The sequence below is a fragment of the Capricornis sumatraensis genome, chromosome 17 (genome assembly GCF_032405125.1).
Source record: "Capricornis sumatraensis isolate serow.1 chromosome 17, serow.2, whole genome shotgun sequence".
In the NCBI taxonomy this organism is placed as follows: domain Eukaryota; kingdom Metazoa; phylum Chordata; class Mammalia; order Artiodactyla; family Bovidae; genus Capricornis; species Capricornis sumatraensis.
Genome location: NC_091085.1, coordinates 75,059,110 through 75,084,902, shown reverse-complemented (window position 1 = coordinate 75,084,902; position 25,793 = coordinate 75,059,110). Strand labels below are relative to the sequence as shown.

Genomic DNA, 25,793 nt, shown 5'->3' with positions numbered 1-25,793 from the left:
CTTGACAAATATCAATCAGCTGTAAATAATACTATCAGTCAAGCGATTGGTTGCTTGCAAAAGATTAAGCATGTAAGTAAATCTATGGAGGATAATGGGAACCAGGTTTCTCACTATTAGAGAAGGGGCCCAGAGAAAATGGGAATGAAGCCTGCAGCGTTGGGCAGGGATTGACGTTACTAGTACAGTGTGTGGTTTCTGACATGTATAATAAATAACACATATTTATTATATACTATGTATGCTACTACTATATCTTTATATATAAAGATATATAAATTATTATTGATTAATGTAAATAATAATATGGCCATAAATAATGATGTCTGGACTCTAAATTCTATTTCCTTCAGCTTCTATGTCCATCTTTATGCCAGTACTGTAGCTCTTTTTTCAGTATGTCACTGTTCCCAGGCCCTCTTAGTGGAAAGAGCTGGGAAATACATATGTATATACAAACACACATACACACACTTTCATATTTATGTTTCTTTCCTTTTTGTTTTCTTTCGCCGCATCATGTGGCATGTGGGATATTATGTCCCCAACCAGGGATGAAACCTGTGCCTCCTGCAGCAGAGGTGTGGAGTCTTAATCACTGGCAACTACCACAAGGCCTATATATTATTTCTGTATCTCTCTCTCTACATATATGTCAGGAACCACGCACTGTACTAATAATGTCAATCCCTGCCCAACTCTGCAGGCTTCACTCCAGTTTTCTCTGGGCCCCTTCTCTAATAGTGAGAAACCTGGTTCCCATTATCCTCCATAGATTTACCTAACATGCCCAATCTTTTGCAAGCAACCAATCACTTGATCATGTTGGGCCAACTGCCTTGCTCAGCCCCTGCCTCAGACAGGCCTTGAGCACTGCCAGTCTATTCTCCTTGCTTGGGCCTGATTAATGGCCTTTTGATGAAATTATTAAGGAAGGAATGAAGGATGGAAGCAAAGGAGGGAGGAAAAGACTTCTTTTTTTGATAAAACAAACAAAAGCATTATTGAACCTTAATGACTGACGAATGACTTTAAGATAGAAGAATGGACAGAATGGAAAGAAAATATTTTGGACTGGTCTCCAGGCAAGGGCCCCTTAATGTATCAAAGTAGTAACCACTACCTTGGCTTATTCTCAGATCCACCCCCCTGGAGCCAGAGAGGTCTCTGCTCATAACACACAGGCGCTGGAGGAAACACATGACTCTGCTGGAGGTCAAGCTGGATGCAGGTACGGGGCGTTTCCTTTTTGCTCTCAGTCTTTGGACAGAGCGCTGCCTCACGCCGCAGAATCCCAAGCTCCACTCTTCCCCCAACTTCTCTTTGGCAGAAAAGTACAGTTGTAATGGCTTCACAGGTTGTTGTGTTTAACAATTCAAATAATTTAAATACATTTTAAATGATATCTCAGCAGAATGCATTTAGACCTTCATCTTTTTCCATAGATATAAAGCCACAGAACCATTACCTTGAACCTTTGACTCCGACAAAAACTGATGCAGTTTTGTATGGTGAGTTTGTTAGACGTTTTACTGGTGCCAGTTAGAGGAGGTGGGTTTCCATGATCCTTGTAGCAGCCAAGGTTTCCAGGCACTGGAGAAAAAAGAAAAACAAAAGAATTTCACAATATCTGGCTGTGAAACACCAAGAAGGAAAAGCGTGTTGTGCCAGGTACTTTCATCTCAGCCCATATTTCCATTCCTAAAGTGCAAATAAATAGCAAGCAGCAAGTGTTAAAAATGGAAGTCTTGGTGCCCTCTGCTAACTGCTACATCTTTGTTTTATTTTGACAAGTATGTGAAGCCCATAAAACCGACCCTAAGATTTTTTTTACTTGTTGATAAATATTGATAGAATTTAGTATTGACAAGAACTAGGCATAGATTCTTAAAAACAGAGAAACTACAATATATAAATTATGTCTCAGAGTCACTGGAGGACAAAAAAAAAAAGCTCTTGGAAGCTATCATCCTATGCCTTGTGTCTCCCTTGTCCCCTCAAAAAGCCCCACAAGTTGGTTTTACCAGGTCATTTCGTGAATTTAATAGTTTCCTATTGCTGCTGCAATAAATGACCACAAACCTAGTGGCTTAAAGTAGCATAAATTCATCATCTTACAGTTGCGGAGGTCAGAAGTACTAAATGGGTCTAAGGGGACTAAAATCAAGGTGTCAGCAGAACTCTGGCTCCTCCTGAGGCTCCAGGGCACAGCCTGGCCCTTGCTGTCTCCTGAAGAAGCTGCCCCCATTCCTCAGCTGTGGCTGCACCACTCCAGCCTCTGCCTTCCCCCTCTGCTTCTGTCATCACAGCACCTTCTCTGCCTCTCTGTTACACGCCCTGTGTGATGACACTGGACCACCAGGTACTTCAGGATAATCTCCCCATGTCAAAATTCTCATCTGCATCATGTGTGCCACATAAGGTAACATGTTTGAAGATTCTGGGGGTTACAACGTAGACTTTTGGGGGAGGGGGATTATTCTGTTTACCACAGTGGACATATTAGCGTTTCACAACTACAAAAGTCAGATGGTCTGGTCTAGTAGAAAAAGCTGCAACTGAGAATAAAGAAACCTAAATATATGTGACCCCACCTCCTGGTGTTTGTGCCCCTGTGTGATTCCCTCCCCTGGAGTGTGGGCTGGACAAGGGATTTGTTTTTGCCCAACAGAATGTGGTAGAGTTGAGGGAAGTTACTTCTGTGACTGGACTACAAGAGCTCTGACTTTGGTCTTGCCAGTAGACTCTCTCTACTGCCTTCTTGGCTTATATATTCTAATAGAGCAATGTATCACATCAGAGGTCATAAGAACGGCCTTCAGCCAATAGCCAGCAAGAAGCTGACACTTCCAGTTTCTGCAGAGACTGAATCCCACCAAAAGCTATGCGTGCTTGAAGGAGATCCTCCCCAGCAGAACCTTCAGATGAGACCCTGGCCCTGGCAGATGCCTCACTGGAGACCTTGAGGCAGAGGACCCGGTCAACCATGTCCAGATCTCCTGACCTACAGAAAGTGTGAGTGACAAATGTGTGTGCTCACTGAATTTTAGAGTGATCTGTTACAGCAGTAGATGACTAACACACCTATATAACATGCATCTAAATATATGCTCACTGAGTAAAGGAATGTATTCTGAGCCACAGACAAATTATGGCTTCCTAGGTGGCTCAGCTAGGCTCACTAAAGAATCAGCCTGCCAATGCAGGACACACAGTGTCAATCCCTGGGTCGGGAAGATCCCCTGGAGAAGGAAATGGCAATCCACTCCAGTATTCTCTCCTGGGAAATCCCATGGAGAGAGAAGCCTGGTGGGCTACAGTCCATGGGGTCACAAAGAGTTGGACACGACTTAGCGACTAAACGACAATGGACAAACGGACCTCTCTGCCCCTTAGTTTTTCATCTGTGTAATTAATTTATGGAATCACTCCACCATCAGATGAAGCCCTTTCCCTATAGTCTCTATTTGGCTCCTTACAGTTCACATCACTCAAGATAAAAGACACGAATGAAGTCTGGTCCTAGAAGCACTTCTAAGCCAGTCAGAGTTACATATTATCCAATTCCAAAGTGAGACATATAGATTCTTAGAAAGCACTTTTTGTTTAAGACTGGAAAGCAGCATGGTCCAATTGAGTAAACTTTACACCCATACTAGTTTTTGGCACATAAGAACACACACACGTGCACACACACATACACTTTTCAATTTCTGCCACCATCTACATCTAACCAGCTCGTTTTAAACTGGCAGGAAGCTAACCCAAAGAGTCACCCTCCCCCCCTCTAAGCAAAGTGGTTACCCTTCTCCCTTGCGTCACACATGGGTCAAATATAACAAATGTGGCTCACCACACAAATGTTAAAATGCATCTTTCGGAAACAAACCAAATCTCTATAGTAGCAAATGTAAACAGAAAAGCTCTAGGCAGTAGGAGTTCAGCATTCAGTGGGGGCCTGGCTTGGGAATGGCTGGGCTTTAGAGTTTAAACAAATGCAGTGAGCTAAGCATCTCTAGTTAGGGGTGTATCGGATAAGCTTGTTAAAGGGGCCTTACACATGGAAACCTGAAGCATGCGTTTAATGGTTTTTAATAAGAGCTACTTGATTGTGATCATCTTGGTCATTTACTCTGATTTCTGTATCATTTATTCCATTCCATGCTCACAAATAGGCATGTTATTATGTATTTATTTATAGACAGCCCAAGGCACAGAATCATAAATGTTAACATTAGACATAAACAAGGTCATGGTTTGCGTGGATGCAGCTGGAACCTATCAGGTTTATTCACAACAATTCGGTAAGCAAATTCAGGGAGCTCATGTTCAGTTCCAGGAGGGCAGTGAGGCTCCAGAACACCCCAGGGAGACAGAACCTGGAAACCAGCCCACACCATGCTGCTGCTCCCTCTGTCTGGACAACAGAGGCCTTAGTATCGTCCTTGACAACATGTCAACTGCCTGCCAGACACTGTCCGTTCTATCTCCTAAAATACTTCAGACACCTGTCCACCTCTCTATCCAGGCTGCTATTTCCCTGGTTTAGGCCACTGTCCCCTCCCATCCGGGGCTTCCCAGGTGGTGCTAGTGGTAAAGAATCTGCCTGCCAATACAGGAGACACAAGAGATGTGGGTTCAATCCTAGGGCCAGGAAGATCCCCTAAATAGGAAGTGGCAACCTATTCCAGTATTCTTGCCTGGAAAATTCAATGGACAGAGGAACCTGGTGGGCTACAATCCTTGGGGTTGCAAAGAGTCAGACATGACTGAGAACATACACCTCTCCCACTCAGATTATTCTATCAGCCTCCTGTTCCATCTCCCTGTTTCTAGGCTCACCCTACTCTAATCTAGTTAGTACACTGCAACCAGAATAACCTTTACAGTACATTCCAGGCAGAAAGAAGGCCAAGGGCAAAGGCCTAAGGCAAGAATGACCCTGGTTTTTTTAGGAACACAAAGAAGTGAGTGTGACCAGTGAAAGAGAGACGGGAAGGCACCAGGAGCTACAGAGGTATGCAGGGGCCCCGCCTGAAACCCTCAGAGCTCCCGGGTCGTCCTCCAGGATCAAGTCCAAACTCACACGTGGGACCCAAGGCCCTACCTGATCTATGCTGCTCCTCTATCCCACCCCCTCAGCATGACCCCTCTCTCTGTCCCTCGGCTCACGTTCTATATGAAACCCAAGATACATTATAGTGTATCTGCAAGTTGCCCACATGCACATGGCTCTCTGGCCTCTGGCCTTTCTTACAAGCTGTTCCTTCTGCTTTGAACACTCTTCTCTGCCTAGGATGGCAGCCTGAGCATCATTCCCCTCGGGAAGCCCCACAGGCCTCCCGTCATCCTCCCATTCCACAGAGAAGGTTGCACGCCCCTGTGGTGTGCTCCTGTAGCAGCCTGCGTGAAACCTGATTCTGAACACCTGTTTACGTCTCATTCGTCGATTAACCATGAACTTAAGGGCCAGACTGTATCTTCTGCACACCATTGTATTCCCAGGGCCTGGTATGGTCCCAGCCATTCAGTGGGTGCCCCGAAACTGGGTGCTCAATGAACAGATGTGTCCCACGTTGCCAGCTAAACTCATGGAGAGTGTGGGTTAAGGTACCTGTCAGGCAGCAGGGAGTCAAGGGTGCAGAGCAGAGTGAGAGGAGGGCTGACCTGCATCTTGACGTCCACTTAGGTTTTGACTTCTCACTGTCTTCTTTGGCTAGCTAGAAACACCACTCCAGATAACCAGGTTCTCCACTAGAGGTTAACTTTAAAAGGTAAAATTCTATCTTCATCATTTTGGATGAAACTTCTAAAATGCATTAGATAATTTAAAAAAACACAAACAACTTAGTTTAACCTACATACTTTGTTTCTGGGTGGCTTGAGATCACCAGATGTATGTCACCAAATGGCCCCAGACTGTGTGCTTTCCTGTGTTCTTGTGTCTGACTGTAACAGTTAATCAGTCTCCATGGTTACAGCTGGGGCTGCTGAACCTTCAGAATATTAGCACTGGAAGGAGTCTTAGTGCCTACTTGCTACTGTCAGTGCCTGTGGTCTTGACTTAGCTTCTTAATTTGCTGCTTCTTAGGCTTAGGCTTATGAACTTCACTGGTGGCTCAGAAGGCAAAGGATCTGCCTGCAGTGCAGGAGACCCAGGTTTGATCCTGGGGTTCGATCCTCGGGAAGATCCCCTGGAGAAGGAAATGGCAACCCATTCCAGTATTCTTGTCTGGAGAGTTCTATGGACAGCAGAGCCTGGCAGGCTACAGTCCATGGGGTCGCAAAGAGTTGGACACAACTGAGCAATTAACACTAAAAACTAAGTAGGCTTACAACAAAACTATCGAGCTTATTAGAGCTGTGTGGAAAATAAGAATAGTTTCTGAAAGAGGGGAGGCCTCTACGTTTCCTTCTCGATTTCAGCTGTCCATACAGTAGCTCAGAGCTTTTGTTTGTTTGCCTACTTCCCAGTTCTTGGCAATGTTCTGAAGGGCGCTGGTGCTACCATCACCCGTCCAGAAGCAACCAGCGTTTTGCAACAATCACAAATGTGGGCTTTTGACAGACGGACCCCAGGGTGAACTTGGGTCCGTCTGCCATGGCCCTTCTAAGCTCAGGTTCATCCACAGTGGATGGTACGGGCCTCAAATGGTTCTTGTGAGAATTAAAATTAGATAATGTAAATAAAGTAAACACCACAAGGCCTGGCAATATAGTATGTGTTGAATAAACACTGTTTGCTATCATTACATACAAAAAGGCTTTCACCATTTCCCACACAAACCAGAATAACCTGCTGGGTTGACAGAAGAGTAAAGCAGCACTGAATTAAAAGATAAGATCAAAGGCAGTTATCTTGGAAAACTGGATTTGATTCCAGATATTAAAATGTTAACCTCTACATCTAGGTAGATCCAGTGCACTGCCAGGGAAGCCTTTCCCATGAAACCCAGAGCCCTTTCAGGAAGGCAGACAGGAGATGAGTTTCCTAGGTGACCGAGAAGAAGCCAGGCTAAGGGCCCTGAGTGGGGGATACATGAGAGGCTGTTCTCCCTGGAGAGCAGAGGTCAGCTCCAGAGTGCTCACGCCACGGCTTTTCCCTTGGCGTTCCTCTCCTGATAAGGCCAGTCTGGGAGCTAAACCAAAGTGACTCCTTAAGATGAAGGGCTAAGTCTGCAGACACGTTAGTCCCTTGGCGCTCTGTGCACCACAAGGCCAGCCTTTGAGGGCTGTCGCTGCTGCTGACTATCACTGGAAAGTGTGGCTCCAAGTCTCGCCAGAGAAGACACGTCATTGTCGTCTTCAAAAGCATGACTGGTCAGCTGAGTGGATTTCCAGACCGTGTCCCACCCTGAGTTCTTCCCAGAAGCAGGGAGGGAAAGTCAATTTGTAAAAGGATATTTGTTCTCAAATTCCTTTTTTACTTTCAAGACCACTTTAAAGTCCTGTGGCTTGGTCATGCATTTTTTTTCTCTTACCAAAGAGGCTTCCACATTTTCAATTTTTAAAAATCATCTGAAAATATAAATGGACCCCTTGTTTACCACATTTGGTGCTTTAAAATGTGACAGTTAATTACCAACAACCTTTTCAGAGATTCAGGGTTCTTGACAGAGGTAAAAGTTTTAGAGGTAGCTGAGGGAAGATGGTTCTCTCTTCAGATTAACCCAGAAACTACTGTCTTCTCACTGCCACAAGCATGTTGGGAACCAACCATGCAGACTTGCTAAACAGCCTTTACAACTGGATATAACTGTGGTCTCACTTTGAAGGTGCACCTCACACCTCCACAGGGCCTCCATGGCCAACAGCCCTTCTCTGAGAACCATTGTCTTGGAGGACCTGCTGTTGGCTGGGGGCAGGCCTACGAGCCCCATCCTTGGCCACTGCTGATCCCCACTGGGGTCACCAGACTCCCTCTCCCAGGAAGTTGGAATTAGGATTCTAGGTATTGAACTGCAGGCATAGGACTTGTGGGATTCGGTCAAGCCTGTATTAAGGCAACAAGCCACGTCTGGGCCACGTGAGTGGATAAGTGAGCTGATTCTGTTGGTCTACAAAGAGGAAGAATGGACTCTATACTGAGAGAGAGGCGCAGAGAGTGAGACCGTGTGGCCCCACAGACAGATGGTAAGTGTGGGCACCTCCTTCCCAGGTTCTGAGACACAGGGATTGGATTCTGTGATATTCTCCCAACACCCTTCCAATAAATCTCTTGCGCTCAAGTTAGCTTGAGTGAGTTCTAGTCCTTGCAGACAATTCCTGACAAAGAAGAAAGCCTGCCCTTTATTGTAAAAGTTCAATCTGAATAAAAATCTTCAGCTGGTAATTTGCATAAGAAGTCCTGATCCATCATTGTGCTGTCTACTGCCAAATCTGAGAGATCTGTTTAAGAAACTGGAAGCAAAGTTTCTCTCTTGCATTTTAGAAAACTCTGCCCTGGCTCTGGGGAACATCTTTTACATTTTCTTACAAATAAAATCTGGCCCTTAGGAAACTATGCAGCGATTGCTTGTTTTACTTTTTTATACTAAAAAATAAAGATTTTTATTAAGCACTATAAGTTGCATTCAATAGCCTTCAGATACACCACACCACAACCCATCTATAATCAATCAAACCCAACAGCAGTTCATTCTCGCACAATCCATGAGTTAGGGTGAATCTTCCTTCAACTCAGTCAGGTCCTACTCAGGTCTTGTGGGCAGGGACTGGGAAATTATATATCATTTCTGATCACTAATGTGTGATGAAATGCATCGGGAGAATTTTATGAAAACGAATAAATGATTCTGTTTTCAATGTACACTGTTTGAAAGTATTAACAAAACACCAAAATGATATATGTATACTGGCTTCTACTAACTCCTCGACGGGAAAGTTCCAAGAACAAGCAACAAGTTTCCTGCTACAGAAGGTAGGATGGGGCGGGGCGGGGGTGGGGCAGGTGAAGCTGATTATTATAAACATCATAATGTCATTCACTACCTTCTGCCTTCACACTGGTGTCTCAGGAGCTGAATTCTCTCTTCTGGAGGAGAAGGGAATAAGGAACTAAGCATACATGAGATGATGCCATTGATAGTCCTATCAGATGACCAGTCATTTCAAAGACTTCCCTCAGAGCATCAATAGGTTAGGTGTGGATTATTCCATACTCTCAGCCCATGACCATGAGCACCCTGTATTCCATCCTGTCCAACTACAACTTCCTTTAAAAACCTGAGAGTTGCCAGCTTGGTCCAAGTCCTACCATAACATGGCCCCATTCTAACTCTGCAACTTTTCTTTTTTTTGGCCATGCCATGCAACCTGCAGGATCTTAGTTCTCTGACCAGGGATCCAAACCAAGCCCCGTGCAAGTGACAGCATGGAGTCATAACCACTGGAGCTCAAGGGAAGTCCCTCTACCTCTGTAACTTCACTTCTAAATATCAGTTCTCATTTTCAGTCACTCTGATTCTTCTACTCATGTCTGAGTCTCATAGCGACTCACCCAAATAAGTAAGTAAACAAGGCCTTGTCTTCCCCTATGAAATTTTACCCTTGGGGAAGGCAGGAAAAGTTCCTAAGGGTTCTGACCCCCATAACGACCCTGATGTATCACAGAGACAGTTCTCCTCTGGCAGGAGTTCCTTCTTTGAAAGTGAATTTCTGGGGACAGAACATGGTAGACCATCTCCATAGGAGGCTCTAATAATTTCCTCCCTTCTCATACATGTGTGCGACTCCCCACTTTCAACTTGGAACCAATTTCCTCTCCTCTTGAATCAGTACTGACCTTGTGACTTCCTTTGATTAATAGAATATGGTGGACTTCTGAGTTCATCTTCCTGAATGAGGAGGGCTTTCCCTGTATGTGAGCCTCAATCTAATCAGCCCTGGTTTTCAAGGTTCCCACTCAGTTCCTCTCTGTCCACTCCTTTCCTTGGGCAGCGTAACTCCCACCGACATGCAAAGCAGTCCCGTGTCCCTCCGCTAAGTCTCTGTCTGTCTGTTTGTTCCCTGACCTGTGAGGCCCTGACCCCTCCAGCCCCTCTGGCCTTTCTCCCTAATGATGCCTCCAGCTCCCCAACCCTCACCGAGCCCTCTCAACTTCAAAAACTCACAGCTCTCTACCACATAACTCAATCTTATTTATATAATTGGTGGCTGGTCTCCAATTTTCTCCTGTGTTTATAGCTCAGATTCCTAATTACATCATAAGATTGAGGGTGGGACTATTCCTTATGTTCATGTGTATTTTTTACAGGCCAGTGCTGGTATAAAGATTATCAGTAAAATTGTCCTTACTGATCTGAATGATTTTCCCTTTTTAACCTACTAATATGCTTTAGAACATTTTTTAAATGCAACATATATAACTGTCACTGAGGAAAATGTCCACTTGGTTCAGAAAGTCTCAATTTTTTAATGAGAAATTAAATAACATCCACTGCCAAAAACAATGAGTAATCAAGATATGCTTGTTCTGAAACCATAAAACTGTACTGTCAGAGGAATGCAGGGCATCCGGTGTTCCCTGAGCACAGGGTCACACTAGGCCCCAGGGGAACAGCCTCCAGCCAAGCAGTTGAGGCACACTCCAGGGCCCTGGGGCCAATCAGATAATACAGGACTGGACAGCAATAAAACAAAGGTTGGGAAGAACCTGTTTAGGAATTGGATATTAGGAACATGCCAGTGGTAGTCCACACCTTGGAGGCAGCACAGGCCACCACAGTCCCTGCCCATACTTTTCTGTCTACCTTCTGCTAGGTCCCTGGACTCACAGACATGTGTATTTTACTCATTTAATCTTCAAAATGACCCTGGAAGGTAGAGATGAGGAGACCAAGGCTAACAGAGGAGTCATTTTGCCGTGAGCTATAAGCAAGTGATGATTCCAACCTGAGGTGAAGGACTTTGGAGGCCGAGTTCTTTCCACTGGATTGTGTTGTCTCTTCCTGGGAGAGATATGACAACCACATCAGCAAGCATATTTGGTGAGCATCTATTACAGCCTGCATCCAGTCCCATCACTTAATGGCAAACAGATGGGGAAACAACGGAAACAGTAATAGACTTTATTTTGGGGGGCTCCAAAATCACTGTAGATGGTGACTGCAGCCATGAAATTAAAAGACGCTTGCTCCTTAGAAGAAAAGCTATGACCAACCTAGAGAGCATATTCAAAAGCAGAGACATTACTTTGCCAACAGAGGTCTGCCTAATCAAAGCTATGGTTTTTCCAGTAGTTATGTATGGATGTGAGAGTTGGACTACAAGGAAAGCTGAGCACCGAAGAACGGATGCTTTTGAACTGTGATATTACAGAAGACTCTTGAGAGTCCCTTGGTCAATCTTAAAGGAAATCAGTCCTGAATATTCATTGGAAGGACTGATACTTTGGCCACCTGATGTGAAGAACTGACTCATTGGAAAAGACCCTGATGCTAGGAAAGATTGAAGGCAGGAGGAGAAGGCAACGACAGAGGATGAGATGGTTGGATGGCATCACCAATTTGATGGACGTGAGTTTGAGCAAGCTCCAGGAATTGGTGTTGGACAGAGAAGCCTGGTGTGCTGCAGTCTGTGGGGTCACAAACAGTTGGATACGACTGAGCGACTGAACTATTAAAGCCTGCACTGTGCAAGGGGCTGTGGAAGACTGTTAAAATATATGGTTTGAGGGGGGAAAGCCCCCATAAATTCTATTAGCACCCCTCCATAAACAGACATACAGTCCAAATAAAATGAGAGCCCCACTGAGCAAATACAGGTTTCAAAGAAACCTCGGGTCCCCACCACTTTAAGGTCTGTCCCTCACAGAGACTGTAGAACCTGTGCCTGTATTTGAACAGTTTAGTCCAGTTGGGAAAACAAACATAAAAAATAAATCATCAAAAAAGGATTCTGACCGCTAATTCTGGTAACCTAAAAGGGTTCATTCACTTAAAAGGTGAAAAATGAGACTGCATAAAGTACAGTATTAATGTTCATTTCAATTTCAATATTGCTTTGGCTATGGGCTACAGTTTGAGGTTTCATTATTTAGCTGTAAAGTGTTAGTGACGTGCAGAGATGTGTCTTTTTCAAGGTGAAGTTCAGAGCAACAGGAACACGGTGTTGGGAGAGACCCTGAGGCTGGGACAAGGCCGCTGATGAATGGTTTCATGCCAAGGGTCCACCTGTGGGGAGCCCCTTCCCAGCTGAGAACAGCTGGGCCGAGAACACCCGTGGAGACGGGCCCAACGTGTCCAGCGTGGCTCTGCCTGCAGTGAATGCTTCCTGGATACTAACGCAGCCTGCTTACTCCTGGGGCCTGGGATTTCCCAAACTCAGAGGAGAAAGGAGATGGCTTGGGGCTAACAGCTTGAACTGCAGACCCTCTGTCGCCACTGAGTTAATCCTTTGGTTTCCCCAGTGTTGAAAAGCAATCCTAATAATTCAGCATACTATCAGAATTTCAAACACAAATTCCCAAACAATCCCCAAAGAAAAACTCTTAAGAATGACCTCAACTCTAGCCTGATTCCATCCCAAGCCCCCCACTTTTAAGGAAATAAAGGAAATGGGGCTGTTCACAAGTCCTGGGAGGGAAAGGGCACTGGTTGGTCTTGCCATGAAGAGTCCTAGACTCAAATCCTATTTGGCTCAGAGGGTAATCCTCATCAAATCACTTAACCACTCCAGCTTCATTTTCTCATCTGACCAAGGAGGGCAGGAGGGAGAGAACATACCACCTGCTTCACAGAATTGTTGAAAAGGTAATGTGAATATAAGTGCTTTACATATGAGGTACTCAATAATAATTGAAAAAAGCTAAAACATTAAAAAATTACTTCTGACATTAAAATGCAAAACGTGCTGACAGAAGCAAAACATTTTCTGTAGTTGAGGGCCTGCCTTGACCATCACTGCCAAAGTGCCCTTGGCTTTTTACTCAAAGTCTGAAGTTTAGAAACTCTAGTGCTCGCTTTGGCAGCACATACACTAATACTGAACTTTAAAAACTCTTATTAGGGATCACAATTAGAAGCTTTCAAACCCTGCTCTTTTGGGTTGCATTTCTATAAGGAACAACAAATCTGTTTGAACAAAGTCAGGGTGTCATTTAATTAAAAGGAACTTAAGCCAGTGAGGTCACTGACCAAAGGTCCCAAGTGGCAGAGGTGCTGTTGCTGGCGTCCTCCTAGGGCAAGTCTGGGAGAATGATGCCACCAGGAGAGAACTTCTCCCAGATTAGGAGGGAGGAACAATGCCCCGAATCCCTGACACAGAGGCTTAGGAAGTAATGGAGAAGGGCTTCCTTCTGACCCTGGCACTCCCCCAGGCCTCATCACTGTCTTTCTGGGTCAGGTTTTGTACCCAGACCATGATCTGGCCCCGTCTAATTTTTCTCAGACCTCATTTCCTGACCTTTTTTTCTTAAAACCGATGTCTTAGCAACACTGATGTGCATGAGAATTCCAGTGTGTGTGTGTGCACGCATGCAAACTTTTCCCTCTGCCCCACCCTACCCTGGCTGCTTAAAGTGCAGTTCTGCAGTGCCAGTATCCCAGGGGCCTGTTAGAAACACAGAATCCCAGGTCTGTCCCAGAGGTACTGAATGAGAACCTGCATGTTAATAAGCAATAGTGATGGTAGGTACCGTAAAGTGGGAGAAGCCCTGCACTAAGGCCCTACTTCTTCCAGAAGCCCTCTGACAAAGCAGCCCTGCCACCCGCCTGTGCAGAGCAGACCCCCCCTCTTCAGTGCTCCTGTCCTTCTGTTCATCTCACGTATGCAGAGCATCTCACATATACTCATCTGTTTATGTACTGCCTTCAGTTCTAAACTAGGGGTTCCCCACTGGCTGCAGACCATGCCACCCCTGTGTCCCCTACTATATGGTTAGAGCTTAAATAATGTCGTTTGTCACAGCTAATCACTTCTAAGGTCCTTGTGATTTTAAACTTTAATAACTAATTTTAAATAAATTTAATAACTAACAGTATTAAACTTATTAAAAGTTTAATAACTAACCCAAATACCTATGAACTATGTTTAAAAAGTACAGTTTAGGTGAGTCATTTTATACACTTGAATCTGGATACTTTGAATGTGTTTACACATTCAGTTTAAAATTCTTTAAACATTACAGATTTTTTCAGTATTACAAAAACTATTTTTTGTAATTGAAACTTTCAAGCATACACAAAATGTAGGAAAGAATATGAGCCCTTACCCAGCATCAACAAATAGCTGCTTTAGAAAAAATATTCTTATTTCATCTGTTTCCCCTGCACCCGTCCCACCCACTCACTCTTTGGAAGGCTATATCACTTAAAACAAATCTCAGATATACTATAACTTCAGTGTGTATTTGTAATTTAAAAGGGCTCTCTCTATATGCATGCCATCACTGTAGCTATTACAGTTAACAGTGATTCCTTAATATAATCTAACACTGTCAGGATTCAAATTTCCCTAATTCGAAGGGGAATTTTTATAGTTGAGTGTGTAGAAATCAGGTGAAAATTTTATTGCAAACCAAAAATAGCTCTTGGAGCCGACATGATAAATTTCTCATGCCTGTGGCCTCAGGCTCTAATCAGGGATGTGAAGAAAATCGTATTTGTCTTTAAATACCATTTGCAGGTTCTGTTCTCCCCCAACTAGACTACTTAGTTTCAAAAACTGTATGAAACTTTTATAAAGAATTTGTAGATAAAAGAGAACAAAACAAAAGCCATGCAGGGTATTACAGTGCCTGTCCCTCAAAAGCAATGAAATAAACAGGAATAGGACTGGTGAGGCTGACTATTTAACAAGAGACAGACACGCAAAGGCTGGACATTAAGCCAAATGATTTCCTGTTCAGTAGTCAACAGGACTTAAGAGATTCAGGAGGCGGGACAAACAGGGATGGTAAACTTGATGTTGGGATTTCCTTTTAAAAATCTGTATTTCTTCTCTCTGTGATAAGAATGGGTTTTCTGAGAAACATATTGGCAGAAGCAGTTTGAAGAGCAAATCCAATTTCCTGGGGGTTGTTCTCCTTTTAACAGTAAGTTCTGATCCAGGCTCCATAGGTCAAGAGCGTAGTTCAGATCTCTCTTTGCTCCCTTTTGAATCAGACTTGGTCTCTGCCTGCCTACTCGTTTTAGCTCTTTGCGTAACAGAGATTCCGGTCTCCACACAATGGCCCACCATTCAACCACATTCGGCTTTGTCCCTAAACATTCATTCCCCCTGGCTCCTGCTGGGTCTGTTATATTCAGATATGAACTTTCCAGGAATCTGATCATGTCACAGGCCTTTTCCTGTATGACAAGTTCAATGCTGATCATGAATAGCAGGCTTCACACAGAGGGTTAGTATTATTCATGAAAATTATGACTCCACATCCAGAAATAGGGCAAAACTGGCCTAAAATAGGCAAGCTGGATCTCAGTTGAGTCTGTCAGGCAATTACCAAGGTCTCCTGCTGCAAACAGCTTAGGAGGTTTTCTCAACTCTGTTAATCTGACAAATTAAAAGCACAATGTCCTTGCAGACTCAAGGTCTGAGGGCCAGCTCGTGGGGACCCTGGTGAACAGAAGGGTTTTCCAAAGGACCAAAGCCAGATATGGCTCCCTCTTCCCACTGCCCTAAACCAAGGGCTCCCAGTTCTCATTCCCAACTTCTGTGTGTCTTCCCACCTTGACCATTTTAAGGCCAGCTTTAGAAGCTCTGAGAGGGTTATGAAAGCGCGTTCAAGAAAAATAATATTTAGTTTTTCTTTTCTGGAATAGTGAGACACATCTGATAAATTAGAGGGGACCTAGGCGGTTCGTACTATTTTGCTGGAATTCTCTACTCTGGAACTCGGTCTCAGTGACCACGGGAGTCTGCTTCCATTGGCCCAAATTATATTTTATAAATGAAAGTTGAGGATTATCTTTCCAAATAAAAGCACTCGGACTGAAACCCCCTCTTTGCCATTCCTAAGAGAATGACATAGGCTGGTACTAAAAGACCATCATTGTGCAAAACAAATGGACCGAGGAAAATCTGCTTTCCTCTCCCCCTGCCCCTTCCTTCTTCACAAAACTAGAGCCAAAAGAGATGTTTTTCATTTTAAAAATTTGATTAAGCAGCCTGGGCAAAAGCCTATTCTTCTGGTCTTTACAGTTTTCTCAATTTGGTGGAGCTGAATCAAGGTATACCAGGCTGGAAGGACAGGGAAGTGAGGGCCTAACTGCTGGGCAGTAGTGAGATATGTGAAAGTTTAGCTCACGAAACTGAGCACTGGTCCCCTTGAGGCAGCAGAATTCAGACTGCTGAGGTGGGCATGGGGAGAGAGGCCTGGGTCCCACTTGGACCTCCATACCCCTTCCTGACCTGAGGAGTGGGAGAGAAGGCAGGACAAAGGGTAGATTTAAATCATGAGAGAAAAAGTCTGGGTAGGATTATTATGAAAGAGCAGTCCTTTCCTTCAGCTCTAAGAACTGAGAAACTCTATTCCTCTGGCATATTTAACAAGATATTATAAACACAGATTAGTAAACACCTTATGGCTACCATGTTTAGTTTTGATTTCCATATGTTAAATCTTCCCACAACATTTTCAACCTTATTTTCAAGTATATTTCTAAGTTCCCCTGACATATCACGTATGCCCTGAGGATCAAGATACCTTTCTGCCTTTACATACATATAATAAACACTGAACAGGGAATGAAGGAATGAACAGATTAGAAGACAGATCTTGTACCAAAAGGCTGAAGAAAGTGGGTTTTCCTGTAGTAGGGAGTGACAAATTGTGAGCTATTGTAATATAACAATAGAACATCTTTATGCTAATGTGAGGAAAGGAGCTATCGCATTGGTTTTGAAGGTATCTAATTAGACATTTACTAAACACCAGCTTTCAGGGGACACAGTACATCAAATCTAAACAGTAAGTAGAGTCACAACTTAGTTTTACTGTTGATAAAAGTCTCTTCGTTCATTCTTAAAAAAAAAAAAATTGGCCACACCCTGTGGGATCTTAGTTTCCCAACTAGGGATTGAACTCAGGCCCCAGCAGTGAGAGTGCTGAGCCCTAACCACTGGACTACCAGGGAATTCCCTCATTTTTGAAAATTAACTCCCCAAAGTGCAAGGTACTGTTTCTTTTTCTGGACTGCTACCAAGCTGGTGCATCTCTACCCATGAAAAAATCAGTGTGAGGAACGCCAGTGGAAGGTGAAGTTCTGGGCTTATCCATGGAGGGAAGGGGGTCCTGAGAGAACCTGAAGGTCTCCTTCCCAAAAAGCCTCCATGAGAGAAGTGAAAATCTTCAGCCCAGGTGGCTTTTCCTCCCATCTGCTCCAGGACGCCCACCTGCCTGCCTGCACCATCTGCCCTCCCCCTGACCCCATGCTGGGGTACTGGCCTCCACTCGAAAGCCTAGTGCTCTGGGCCAAGGGGGAGTCAGGGCCTTACTCTGGCAGGTGGGGATCTCGCAGTACTTCCAGTAGACACCGTCCTCGTGCTCTGCCACGTAGCACCAGGGGCTCACGTCACCGTCTGGGTTTCTGGGGAGGGAAAAGGACACACCCGGTAACATTCCCTTTGTTTTAAGTCAACTGGCTCATTGCTTTTCAGTTTTACCAACCCCCACCCCCGACCAAAACCAAACCAAACAGACAAAAAATCTTCAGCTTCTGTGTTGTTTCTAATAATTCATATGTATCTTAATGGCACCTCTCATAAAGAAGAAAAAAGTGGTAATTACTACAAGAACAATGCAGTCCACTGCCACAGAAACTTCAGAGCTTGAGGGGGGAGTGGGGGGTGAGCACAGGTGAAGTGTGTCTACACAAATTCACTGCAGTGTGACCGGGACAACTGACCACTGAATAGATGATTCCAAACAGCCCTGGCACCTTAACTGAACATGCGGATGCCATGACTGGGCCAGCACAGGTGCACATAGAACTGTGCATAGACAACGAATGGAGCAAACGGCCAAGATGGAGACTTGGAGGCTCAGAGTCAAAGGTTCTGCTGCTGCTGCTGCTAAGTCGCTTCAGTAGTGTTCGACTCTGTGCGACCCCATAGACGGCACCCCAAGATACGCAAAACGCTCTTTACTGCACAATTTCTCTTTCAATGTTATATTTTAGGGAAATTTTTACTTGCAAAGATGTTCACCACAGCATTTTCACAATGCAAAAAAGTTAGAAACAACAATTAAAGGTTGGTTAAATAAATATGTCCATATAAGGGAAAGCTAGACAGCTGGTAAAAATGTGGTATAGAGACACATTTATTAACATGGAAAGATATTCACACGTCTTGTTAGGTTTTTTTTTTAAAGGCAGTTCTAAAACACAGTGTATGACTGCTGCTGCTGCTAAGTCGCTTCAGTCGTGTCTGACTCTGTGCGACCCCATAGACGGGCAGCCCACGAGGCTCCCCCATTCCTGGGATTCTCCAGGCAAGAACATTGGAGTGGGTTGCCATTTCCTTCTCCAATGCATGAAAGTGAAAAGTGAAAGTGAAGTCGCTCAGTCGTGTCCGACTCTTAGCAACCCCATGCGCTGCGGCCCACCAGGCTCCTCCATCCATGGGATTTTTCCAGGCAAGAGTGCTGGAAGGGGACAATGTAAGACAACAATCCCATTTTTGAAAAGATATATTTAGGGACGGATATACACCAGATCCTTGAAAGTTTATCTCTAGATGATGGAACTATAGGTATTAATAATTCTAATGTTTTTCTTTTCTGATTCCCTTTATTTTCTTATGTCTTCTAGAGTGAACACTGTGTGATTTTTAAACAATAAAATAAAATTCACATGTTCCAGACTCCACTGACAAGTTTTCAACAGATCAGGCCAGTCAACTCACATGTGATAGAAATGGGTCCTATTTTCACGTCAAAATACTAACTTCTCAGAAACTTCTAAAGAAAACTACACCAAAGAGTTTCAGTCAGAACATAGAGTCCTGTTACCCTGGTACCAACTTCTGACATGGCAGTAATAATCGCAAAAGACTTATTTCACATTTCTAAACAAGTAGCTTGGAATAAATGCCTTTAAGGTCTTTTCAATTCTGGGAGGCCACGACAATAATGGGCAGTGCTGCTGAAACACAGCAAAAGATGGCCGGGGTTACTGGACACAGAAAAGCCTTGCCTCTCTCCGTTGCTTTTCAAGCTCCCTTTATTGGACTCAGAAGGCTGGAAACCTGACACTCCGGTTAGGCCGGAAATGGGCATAAAGACCCTGCGGCCTAAGCTTTTGGAGCAGCCCCTATCAGGCCTGGGAGGGATCAGCCTATTGTGCGGCCCAGAAGATAAGCCACCCTGAAGCACAAAGGGTCCTTTTATTTTTTGTGCCCAAAGGCAGGTGCCAGCACCAGCCCTGCTGTCCTGGCCTCTCTGTCCTCCCACCCCCAACCCAGATACGCAGAGCCCAGAGAAGCTCATTCCCATCACTCGCCATCTCTCAGACATTGAGACTGGGATGGCATTGGAAACATCACGTAAGACAAACATGGTGTCGGGTGTCAGCTGAGAAATCAAAGTTGGAGAACTTGTACAAAGCCCTTCTTTAGACAGTATTTCACTGTCATTTTCCTCCCTCTATTCAGGGTTTGGCTTTGATGTAGGATTTGGTAAAGTCTTTCGAAAACAATTGTCTGTTATCAAAGTCAAAACCATTCTGAAAAGCATCAGAATAGGTTAAGAAAAAACAAGTAAATTCATCTTTGACTCTGCTTCAGTGCTAAAACAAAAGGTCCCGGGGCTCTCTAATGTGATAATAATCGACAATTTCAATGTCCCTTTTTTGAAGCATAAACTGTTAGGTCAGGTCTGGTACATTTCACTAAATCAAAGGAGAGGCCTGCTGCCAGCCAAGGCTCGGGAGGAAGGTGATGCTCCTGGCGCTTAGTGTTTCCTTAATGGATATTTACTGGTGCGTGTGGTGGCTCAGAGGGTAAAGCGTCTGTCTACAATGCAGGAGACCGGGGTTTGATCCCTGGGTCAGGAAGATCCCCTGGAGAAGGAAATGGCAATCCACTCCAGTACTATTTTTTTTTTTTTCACTCCAGTACTATTGCCTGAAAAATCCCATGGACAGAGGAGCCTGGTAGGCTCCAGTCTATGGGGTCACAGAGAGTCGGACACAACTGACATATGGAGTCTTTGGTGTGAGAGCCTAGTGGTGGAACTGGGTGCTAATCTATAAGAAAAACATTTTTTTTTTCATGTAAATTAAACCTCATGGGAAATTTAAAATCGGATTTAAAAACAGGAGCACATCTGAGAAGACTTGCTTGATAAAAGGCAACAGAAGACTAGAATAAACCAACAGCCGAATACCAAGAGATAGTTTAGAACAAGAAGATAAAACAAAAAACAAACACTGGTTTCTCTTTCTAAGTACTCTTCTTAACCCAAGCCAACTATTCCCAATAGAAAAGCTAGGGGAAGGAAATAGCCAGAAGTAGAGTGGGGTTCATTTCTTTTAAATATGAAAGGAAAAAATTAATGATCATGTACAACTTTGAAAATAAAATGTAAAAGGATTATTTAATAAGCATGTGTAACATTAATGCTAAAATGCCAAAGACAGCAAACTGTGAAGTAGTAGATAAACAAACTGTTACCTCTGGGAAGAAGGCCTTGCTGGAGAGGATTTGGGAGGGAAGAGGTAAAATGAGGCCTTTATTTAAACTATATATATATATATCTGTGGTGTTGAGAAATTTTTAAATAAACTTTTAATACTTCTATTACAAACAAAAAATAAAATGTAACATATAAAAAACAGCAATCAAATAGCAAACTAAAAACAGTGCCCTAGTGGCTCTGAGGGAGTGGCCAGTTGGCGTCCATTAGAATAGAGGTGAAGTAAAGAGATGAAGACAACATGGACTACAGGCCTGGAGACTCCAGATAAGCCCAAGGGTCCTAGATGTGGGCAAAGGCACCTGGGCGGTGGCGGGGGGGGAGAGGGTGGTGGGCAGCAGGTAAACACTGGGGCCTGTGCAGTATAGCTATATGTTGTCTCAGCTGGGTCAACAGTGCAAAGATCCCAACATTCTGCTAGAACTGGGGCCAGAGTGTGTGGCTCAGAGAGTAGCTCAGTGATTGTTTTCCCTGCCCCAGTGGCTCAAGAGGCTGCCTTTGTACCTGTCCTAATAATAATTAAATTCAGCACATGGCTGACTATGAGTCACGTAACCAGGACCCTGGGTATAAATACCTAAGATGTAGCTATAACCAAAGGTGCTCTGGTCCCTACTGACCAATGTTTCTCAACCTGATTTGGATCACTGACAACTTTGAGAATCTGATCAAAGCCATAGATCATCTCCCCTGAGAGTCACAAGTACACACCTGAAGCACCATGGAGTTCAGCCCCTAGGAGGGTCGGACAGCAGGTGAAAAAGCAAAGAAACACCCGAGTATACTGAAAGGCAAGAAACGGCACAAATCTGCTGGCTACAGCTGCTCCCAGAGCAAGGTGTTCCTGGGCTGGCAGGATGTGGGACAACACAGGGCATCTTCCTTAGCTCAGAGGGAGGTTCAGGCTGCAGACAGTGCTCCGCTTGCCCATGACATCCACAGGCAAGAAGCGGAGTCTTCTGGTGGCAGTGCCAACAAAGGAAACCCTCCCAAAGAGACGTGGAAGTGATCAGACAGGAAAGCAGAGCTCTGAAAACCAACATCAAAGAGCCCCGAGTTGAAAAGAGATTATGTGTTTGTGTGTGTGTTTGTGTGCACATGTGCACGCAGTTTTGCGAGAAACGTTTCTAAAATAGTAGCAAGAAAGGCTTTCTGAGTTGGCCAAAAGGAAGACAAAGCTTTGCCTAGTTGTGAGCAAGGCAGGAAGAGACTGGAGGAGGGTCTTACCTGCAGTAGTTATGCTCGCCCACGCCCCCCTCCCCGTTGGGGTACTTCAGAGTGTTGTAAGGATGCTGGAAAGTCTCGTTCCAGAACAGACATGGCTTCCCACCTTGCAGTGCCGTCCAGTTCTGCGTTCCCCTGTAATCTGCACCGTTGGCTGTGAAACATTCTAGGAAAAAGAAAAGACAGAGCAAACTAAATTTCTGGCAACGTCTACAGCTTCCTCCCTCTGAGCTTGATGTCTTGTTTTGTTTGGATGGAGCTGGAAATGGGTAGCGTCTTGCTGGATCCGAGACACAGCGGGCTGAACATTGGTAGGGCTGGGTACCCTCCAAAGGCCAGGCTCCTCTTGGCGCTTGCTTGTCTGCAGACACGAGGACATTTTCCCTGAAAGTATACAGATCCCAGCAAGGATATAAACAGGGAGCTGAAATGTATAGAAGCCCATGAAGTGAACCGGGAAAACCCCCAAATCGGGGAGCCGTCCATGAGGAACTCTGGGTGCTCAGAGGGGGTCACTGCGCTGCCAGCGTCTCTGCGTGGTAACTGGAACCAGGGCACCAGCTCTAACTGAGCTCTCCTCTACGGTCTGAAAGGCTGCACTGACACTTGGATTTAATAAGACCATCGGATACAGCAACACTTTGGAATCCCAATCACACGGGTCTGGGAATGACTCACATTCCCTGGTAATGAAGAACAGTCCTCCCCATGCTGCTTGAGACGGAGGTGCCACAAAACAGACAGTCAACAGGAGGGAGCGGGTGCTGAGCTGGCATTTTCTTTCACCTCCTTCTGAAATTCCTTCCTACAGGACACATTCAACATGGTCTGAGGTCCCTTTAATAAGAAGACAAAACCCTTGCAGGTGCAACAGTTGTGCTTCTAAAATCTGCCTTTCAGACTTTGTGGGGGGAGGGGGATGGGGGTTGGATGGGAACCTCGGCTGAGAGGATTTTCCCCCCACATATTGCATGCATTACATTCGCAGAGGTTCACGAGAAAGGCACAGTACAAAGAGCGATTTCCAAAAATTAGCTTAGTTGAAACTGACAGATAGAAGCACTTCAAACACTTCTTTAAGATGTATCCCTAGGAACCTGACAATCTGGGGGAGTTACGGTAACATTCTTGGCTCGCTTCCTTTCCCTCTGCTGGCATGTGCTGACCCACGACTTCCGGCATGAAAGACTCACACCTCCGGCTCCCAATGTGGGGCATGCTCCTCCTCCAGCCTCAGCATGTGCATAACACGGGCAGGTCTATACTCTGAAACGTATCTAAAATCTACCCACAGATCATCTCTCTTCTGTACCCGCTTCCTCTCCCAATCTGGGCCCTGTGTTTTGCCCAGAATGGCACAGTTTTATGGACATCCAAAATAACCAGGAACCCCAGGCTGCACAGGACACCTCGCACTTCACCTACACGTTGTGAGAAGGGTGACTCGTCATGTTCTGAGTCAACCGAACCCTCCACCAAGAGTGTGCACGAATTTAAAAAGTTCAAAGGTAACTGAAGGAGGCAGCTCAGTATAGCTGAAAATCCACTGGTCCCAGACCTGATGCCAAATAGCTGTGTGACCTTGGATACATCACTGCCATCCACATCACTGCTGACGTTTACACGGGGTTCTACTGAGTGCCAGGCTCTGCTCTAAGTGCTTTACATCAGCTCATCACCAGCCCGCACTCCCACTGTACAGATGAAGCAACTGAGGCACGTGCTCACACCCTACGCTGCCTCTGACGGATCCCCTTGGCCTCGTCCGCGCTTTCCCACGCGCTCCCTCACCCTGTTCCTCTCACAGGTGGGTTCTGTTGCCTTCTGTCAAACGAGTTCCCTGAAACTACCCTCTCCTCTCTGTCGGGTGCCACCACCCTTGTCCCGTTCACCATGGGAGGACAATATGGTCTGATTCGGGTCCCACAGCATCCACTTTCGTGCTCCCAACAACCCATTCTCCACACAGGGCTCAAAACTCCCAGAGAGATGTGGGCACTGGGAACAAAACCCAGAGCCTTCATCCCTGTCTGCGAAGCCCACGAGACATGGCCCCAGGCCCTCTCTCCACCGACCGAGCTCTCCTCTCGTCATTTGCTGTGCTCCAGCCACATTCTTCTGCTTTTAACTCTATAAACACACCACGCTATTTCCTGCCTGAAAAGTTCTTCCCCTAATACTTCCCATCACAGACTAAACATTATCTCCTCAGAAAGCCCTTCCCCACCATCTCCACTCCTGTTTCTCTGCCCTTCATTTGTTTGCTTCGTAGCACTTACCATCACTAGGAATATATATGATCTGCTGGAGAGAGAGAGAGAGACTGTGTGTGTGTATGTGTGTGCCATGTGGGCTCATCACACCAGAGCCCTACCCAGTCTCAGGGTTAGAGCAGGACCTGGGAACCTATATTCCTAAAAATCTGCCCTGGTGATGATTCTAAGAACATCATGCCAATCTCTGCCAGTTACTAGAATCTTATTTCTATGTGTTAATACATCTTTTTCCCCTATCGAAAGTGACTGAGGAGGGGCTTGGGAGCCACAAATGTGGGCTGACCAACGGAAAGCCTTAGCAGTAGACAGCAATCTGCAGGGCAGTGGGTCAGCGTTCCCTGATGACTTGATCTGAAGAAGAACGTGGTGGCCATCCATACAAGGGCCAGCCCTCTGGAATGGGATGAAGTGGCATCTGAGAGATGGGATGGGTACGAGCAAGCCTGTTGGCTTTAGTCTGCTCCTCCCAGACCTAGTCTTGTTCTTAATTACACTAGGGAAACTGAGGCAGTGTTACCAGATTTGACAATTATTTTTTGAGCAGACTTGCCCAGTGCATGTCAATTGTGTGTGTGTTGGGGGCAGGGGATTATGTTATGTGTGCATCTTGATTTCATCAGAGTACCAGGGTGGGCACTAGGCAATGGGGACCCTGGCAACCTTGTTTCCTACTGCTGGGAAACTGACTCAAGCCTTGGCTAGACAAGCAAGGAGAGGCTTAAACCAATAAAAAATAAACTATCACATGGCTGGTTGCAATATTTATGCACTCGGTGAAAGAGAATGAGCAAAAGCAATAAATCTAATGTCCAGGATATTATTCATTAATTCATTCAACCAATATTTATTCAACACTTACTATGTGTCTGGCACTGTTCACAGCTCTGGGACCGTGTGGTGAACACTCTGCATTCACATGCTAACAGGGCTTCACGCTCGTAATACACCAATCAAAGTCAACGCTAGCCAGTGCAGTGTGCAACAAGAGAAAATGGAGTAAGGAGATGAAGGTGGAACGGTGGGAGTTCTCTTTTAGGAAGGGCCTGGAAAGGAGATGTTTGTACAAAGATGTGGACAAGAAGAGGAAGCAAACAGTATATGACACAAGAAGGACTTTCTGGGTAGAGGGCATGGCAGGCACAAACCCGGAAAACTGCATAGACTCTTCAGGAAAGTGCGAGGCCGCTCCTCTGACCCAGCCAGAGTAGGGCGAGTATGCTGGGAAGGGTGGGTGGGACATGAAGAGGAAGGGCCAGGCAAGACCAGGATGTGTAAGGTCTTGAAGGCCATATAAGTTAGATTTTGGCTTTTGTTCTAAGAATGAGAGGAAGTCATTGGAGGGCTTTGAGCAGAGAAGTGATGTGATCATATTTATCCTTTAGCGGAACTGTAGCCGCCGGGAGGAGGAGGCACTGTGAAGAGCGTGCCAAGCACGTGGCAAGGGGACCCTAGGTGGCTGGTGCAGATGATGGGCTGGAAAGAAGGGTGGCCTGGGCCAGGCTGGCAGCTGAAGGGTAGGAAGAAGTGGCTGGACTCTGGATGCATTTTGAAGGTAGAACCAAAGTATTTGCTGGGGAGCAGGGGTTTGATGAATATAGGGTCCCAAAGAAAGAGCATTTGGTGACAACACTGAGGAGGTAGGCCTGGGCAGCTGGGTG

The 25,793-nt window shown here is 45.2% G+C and overlaps 1 protein-coding gene across 2 annotated transcripts in view; it reads right to left on the bottom strand.

The window, feature by feature from the left end:
• Positions 1 to 25,793, bottom strand: part of KREMEN1 (kringle containing transmembrane protein 1) — a 51,043-nt gene that overhangs the window by 11,263 nt on the left and 13,987 nt on the right. For both annotated transcript variants that reach the window (XM_068990139.1, XM_068990140.1), the window contains exons 2-4: positions 21,863 to 22,025; positions 17,437 to 17,528; positions 1,469 to 1,593 (exon numbers count right to left, since the gene is read on the bottom strand). In XM_068990139.1, the coding sequence (XP_068846240.1) occupies positions 1,469 to 1,593; positions 17,437 to 17,528; positions 21,863 to 22,025 (380 nt within the window). The remainder of the gene's footprint in view (positions 1 to 1,468; positions 1,594 to 17,436; positions 17,529 to 21,862; positions 22,026 to 25,793) is intronic.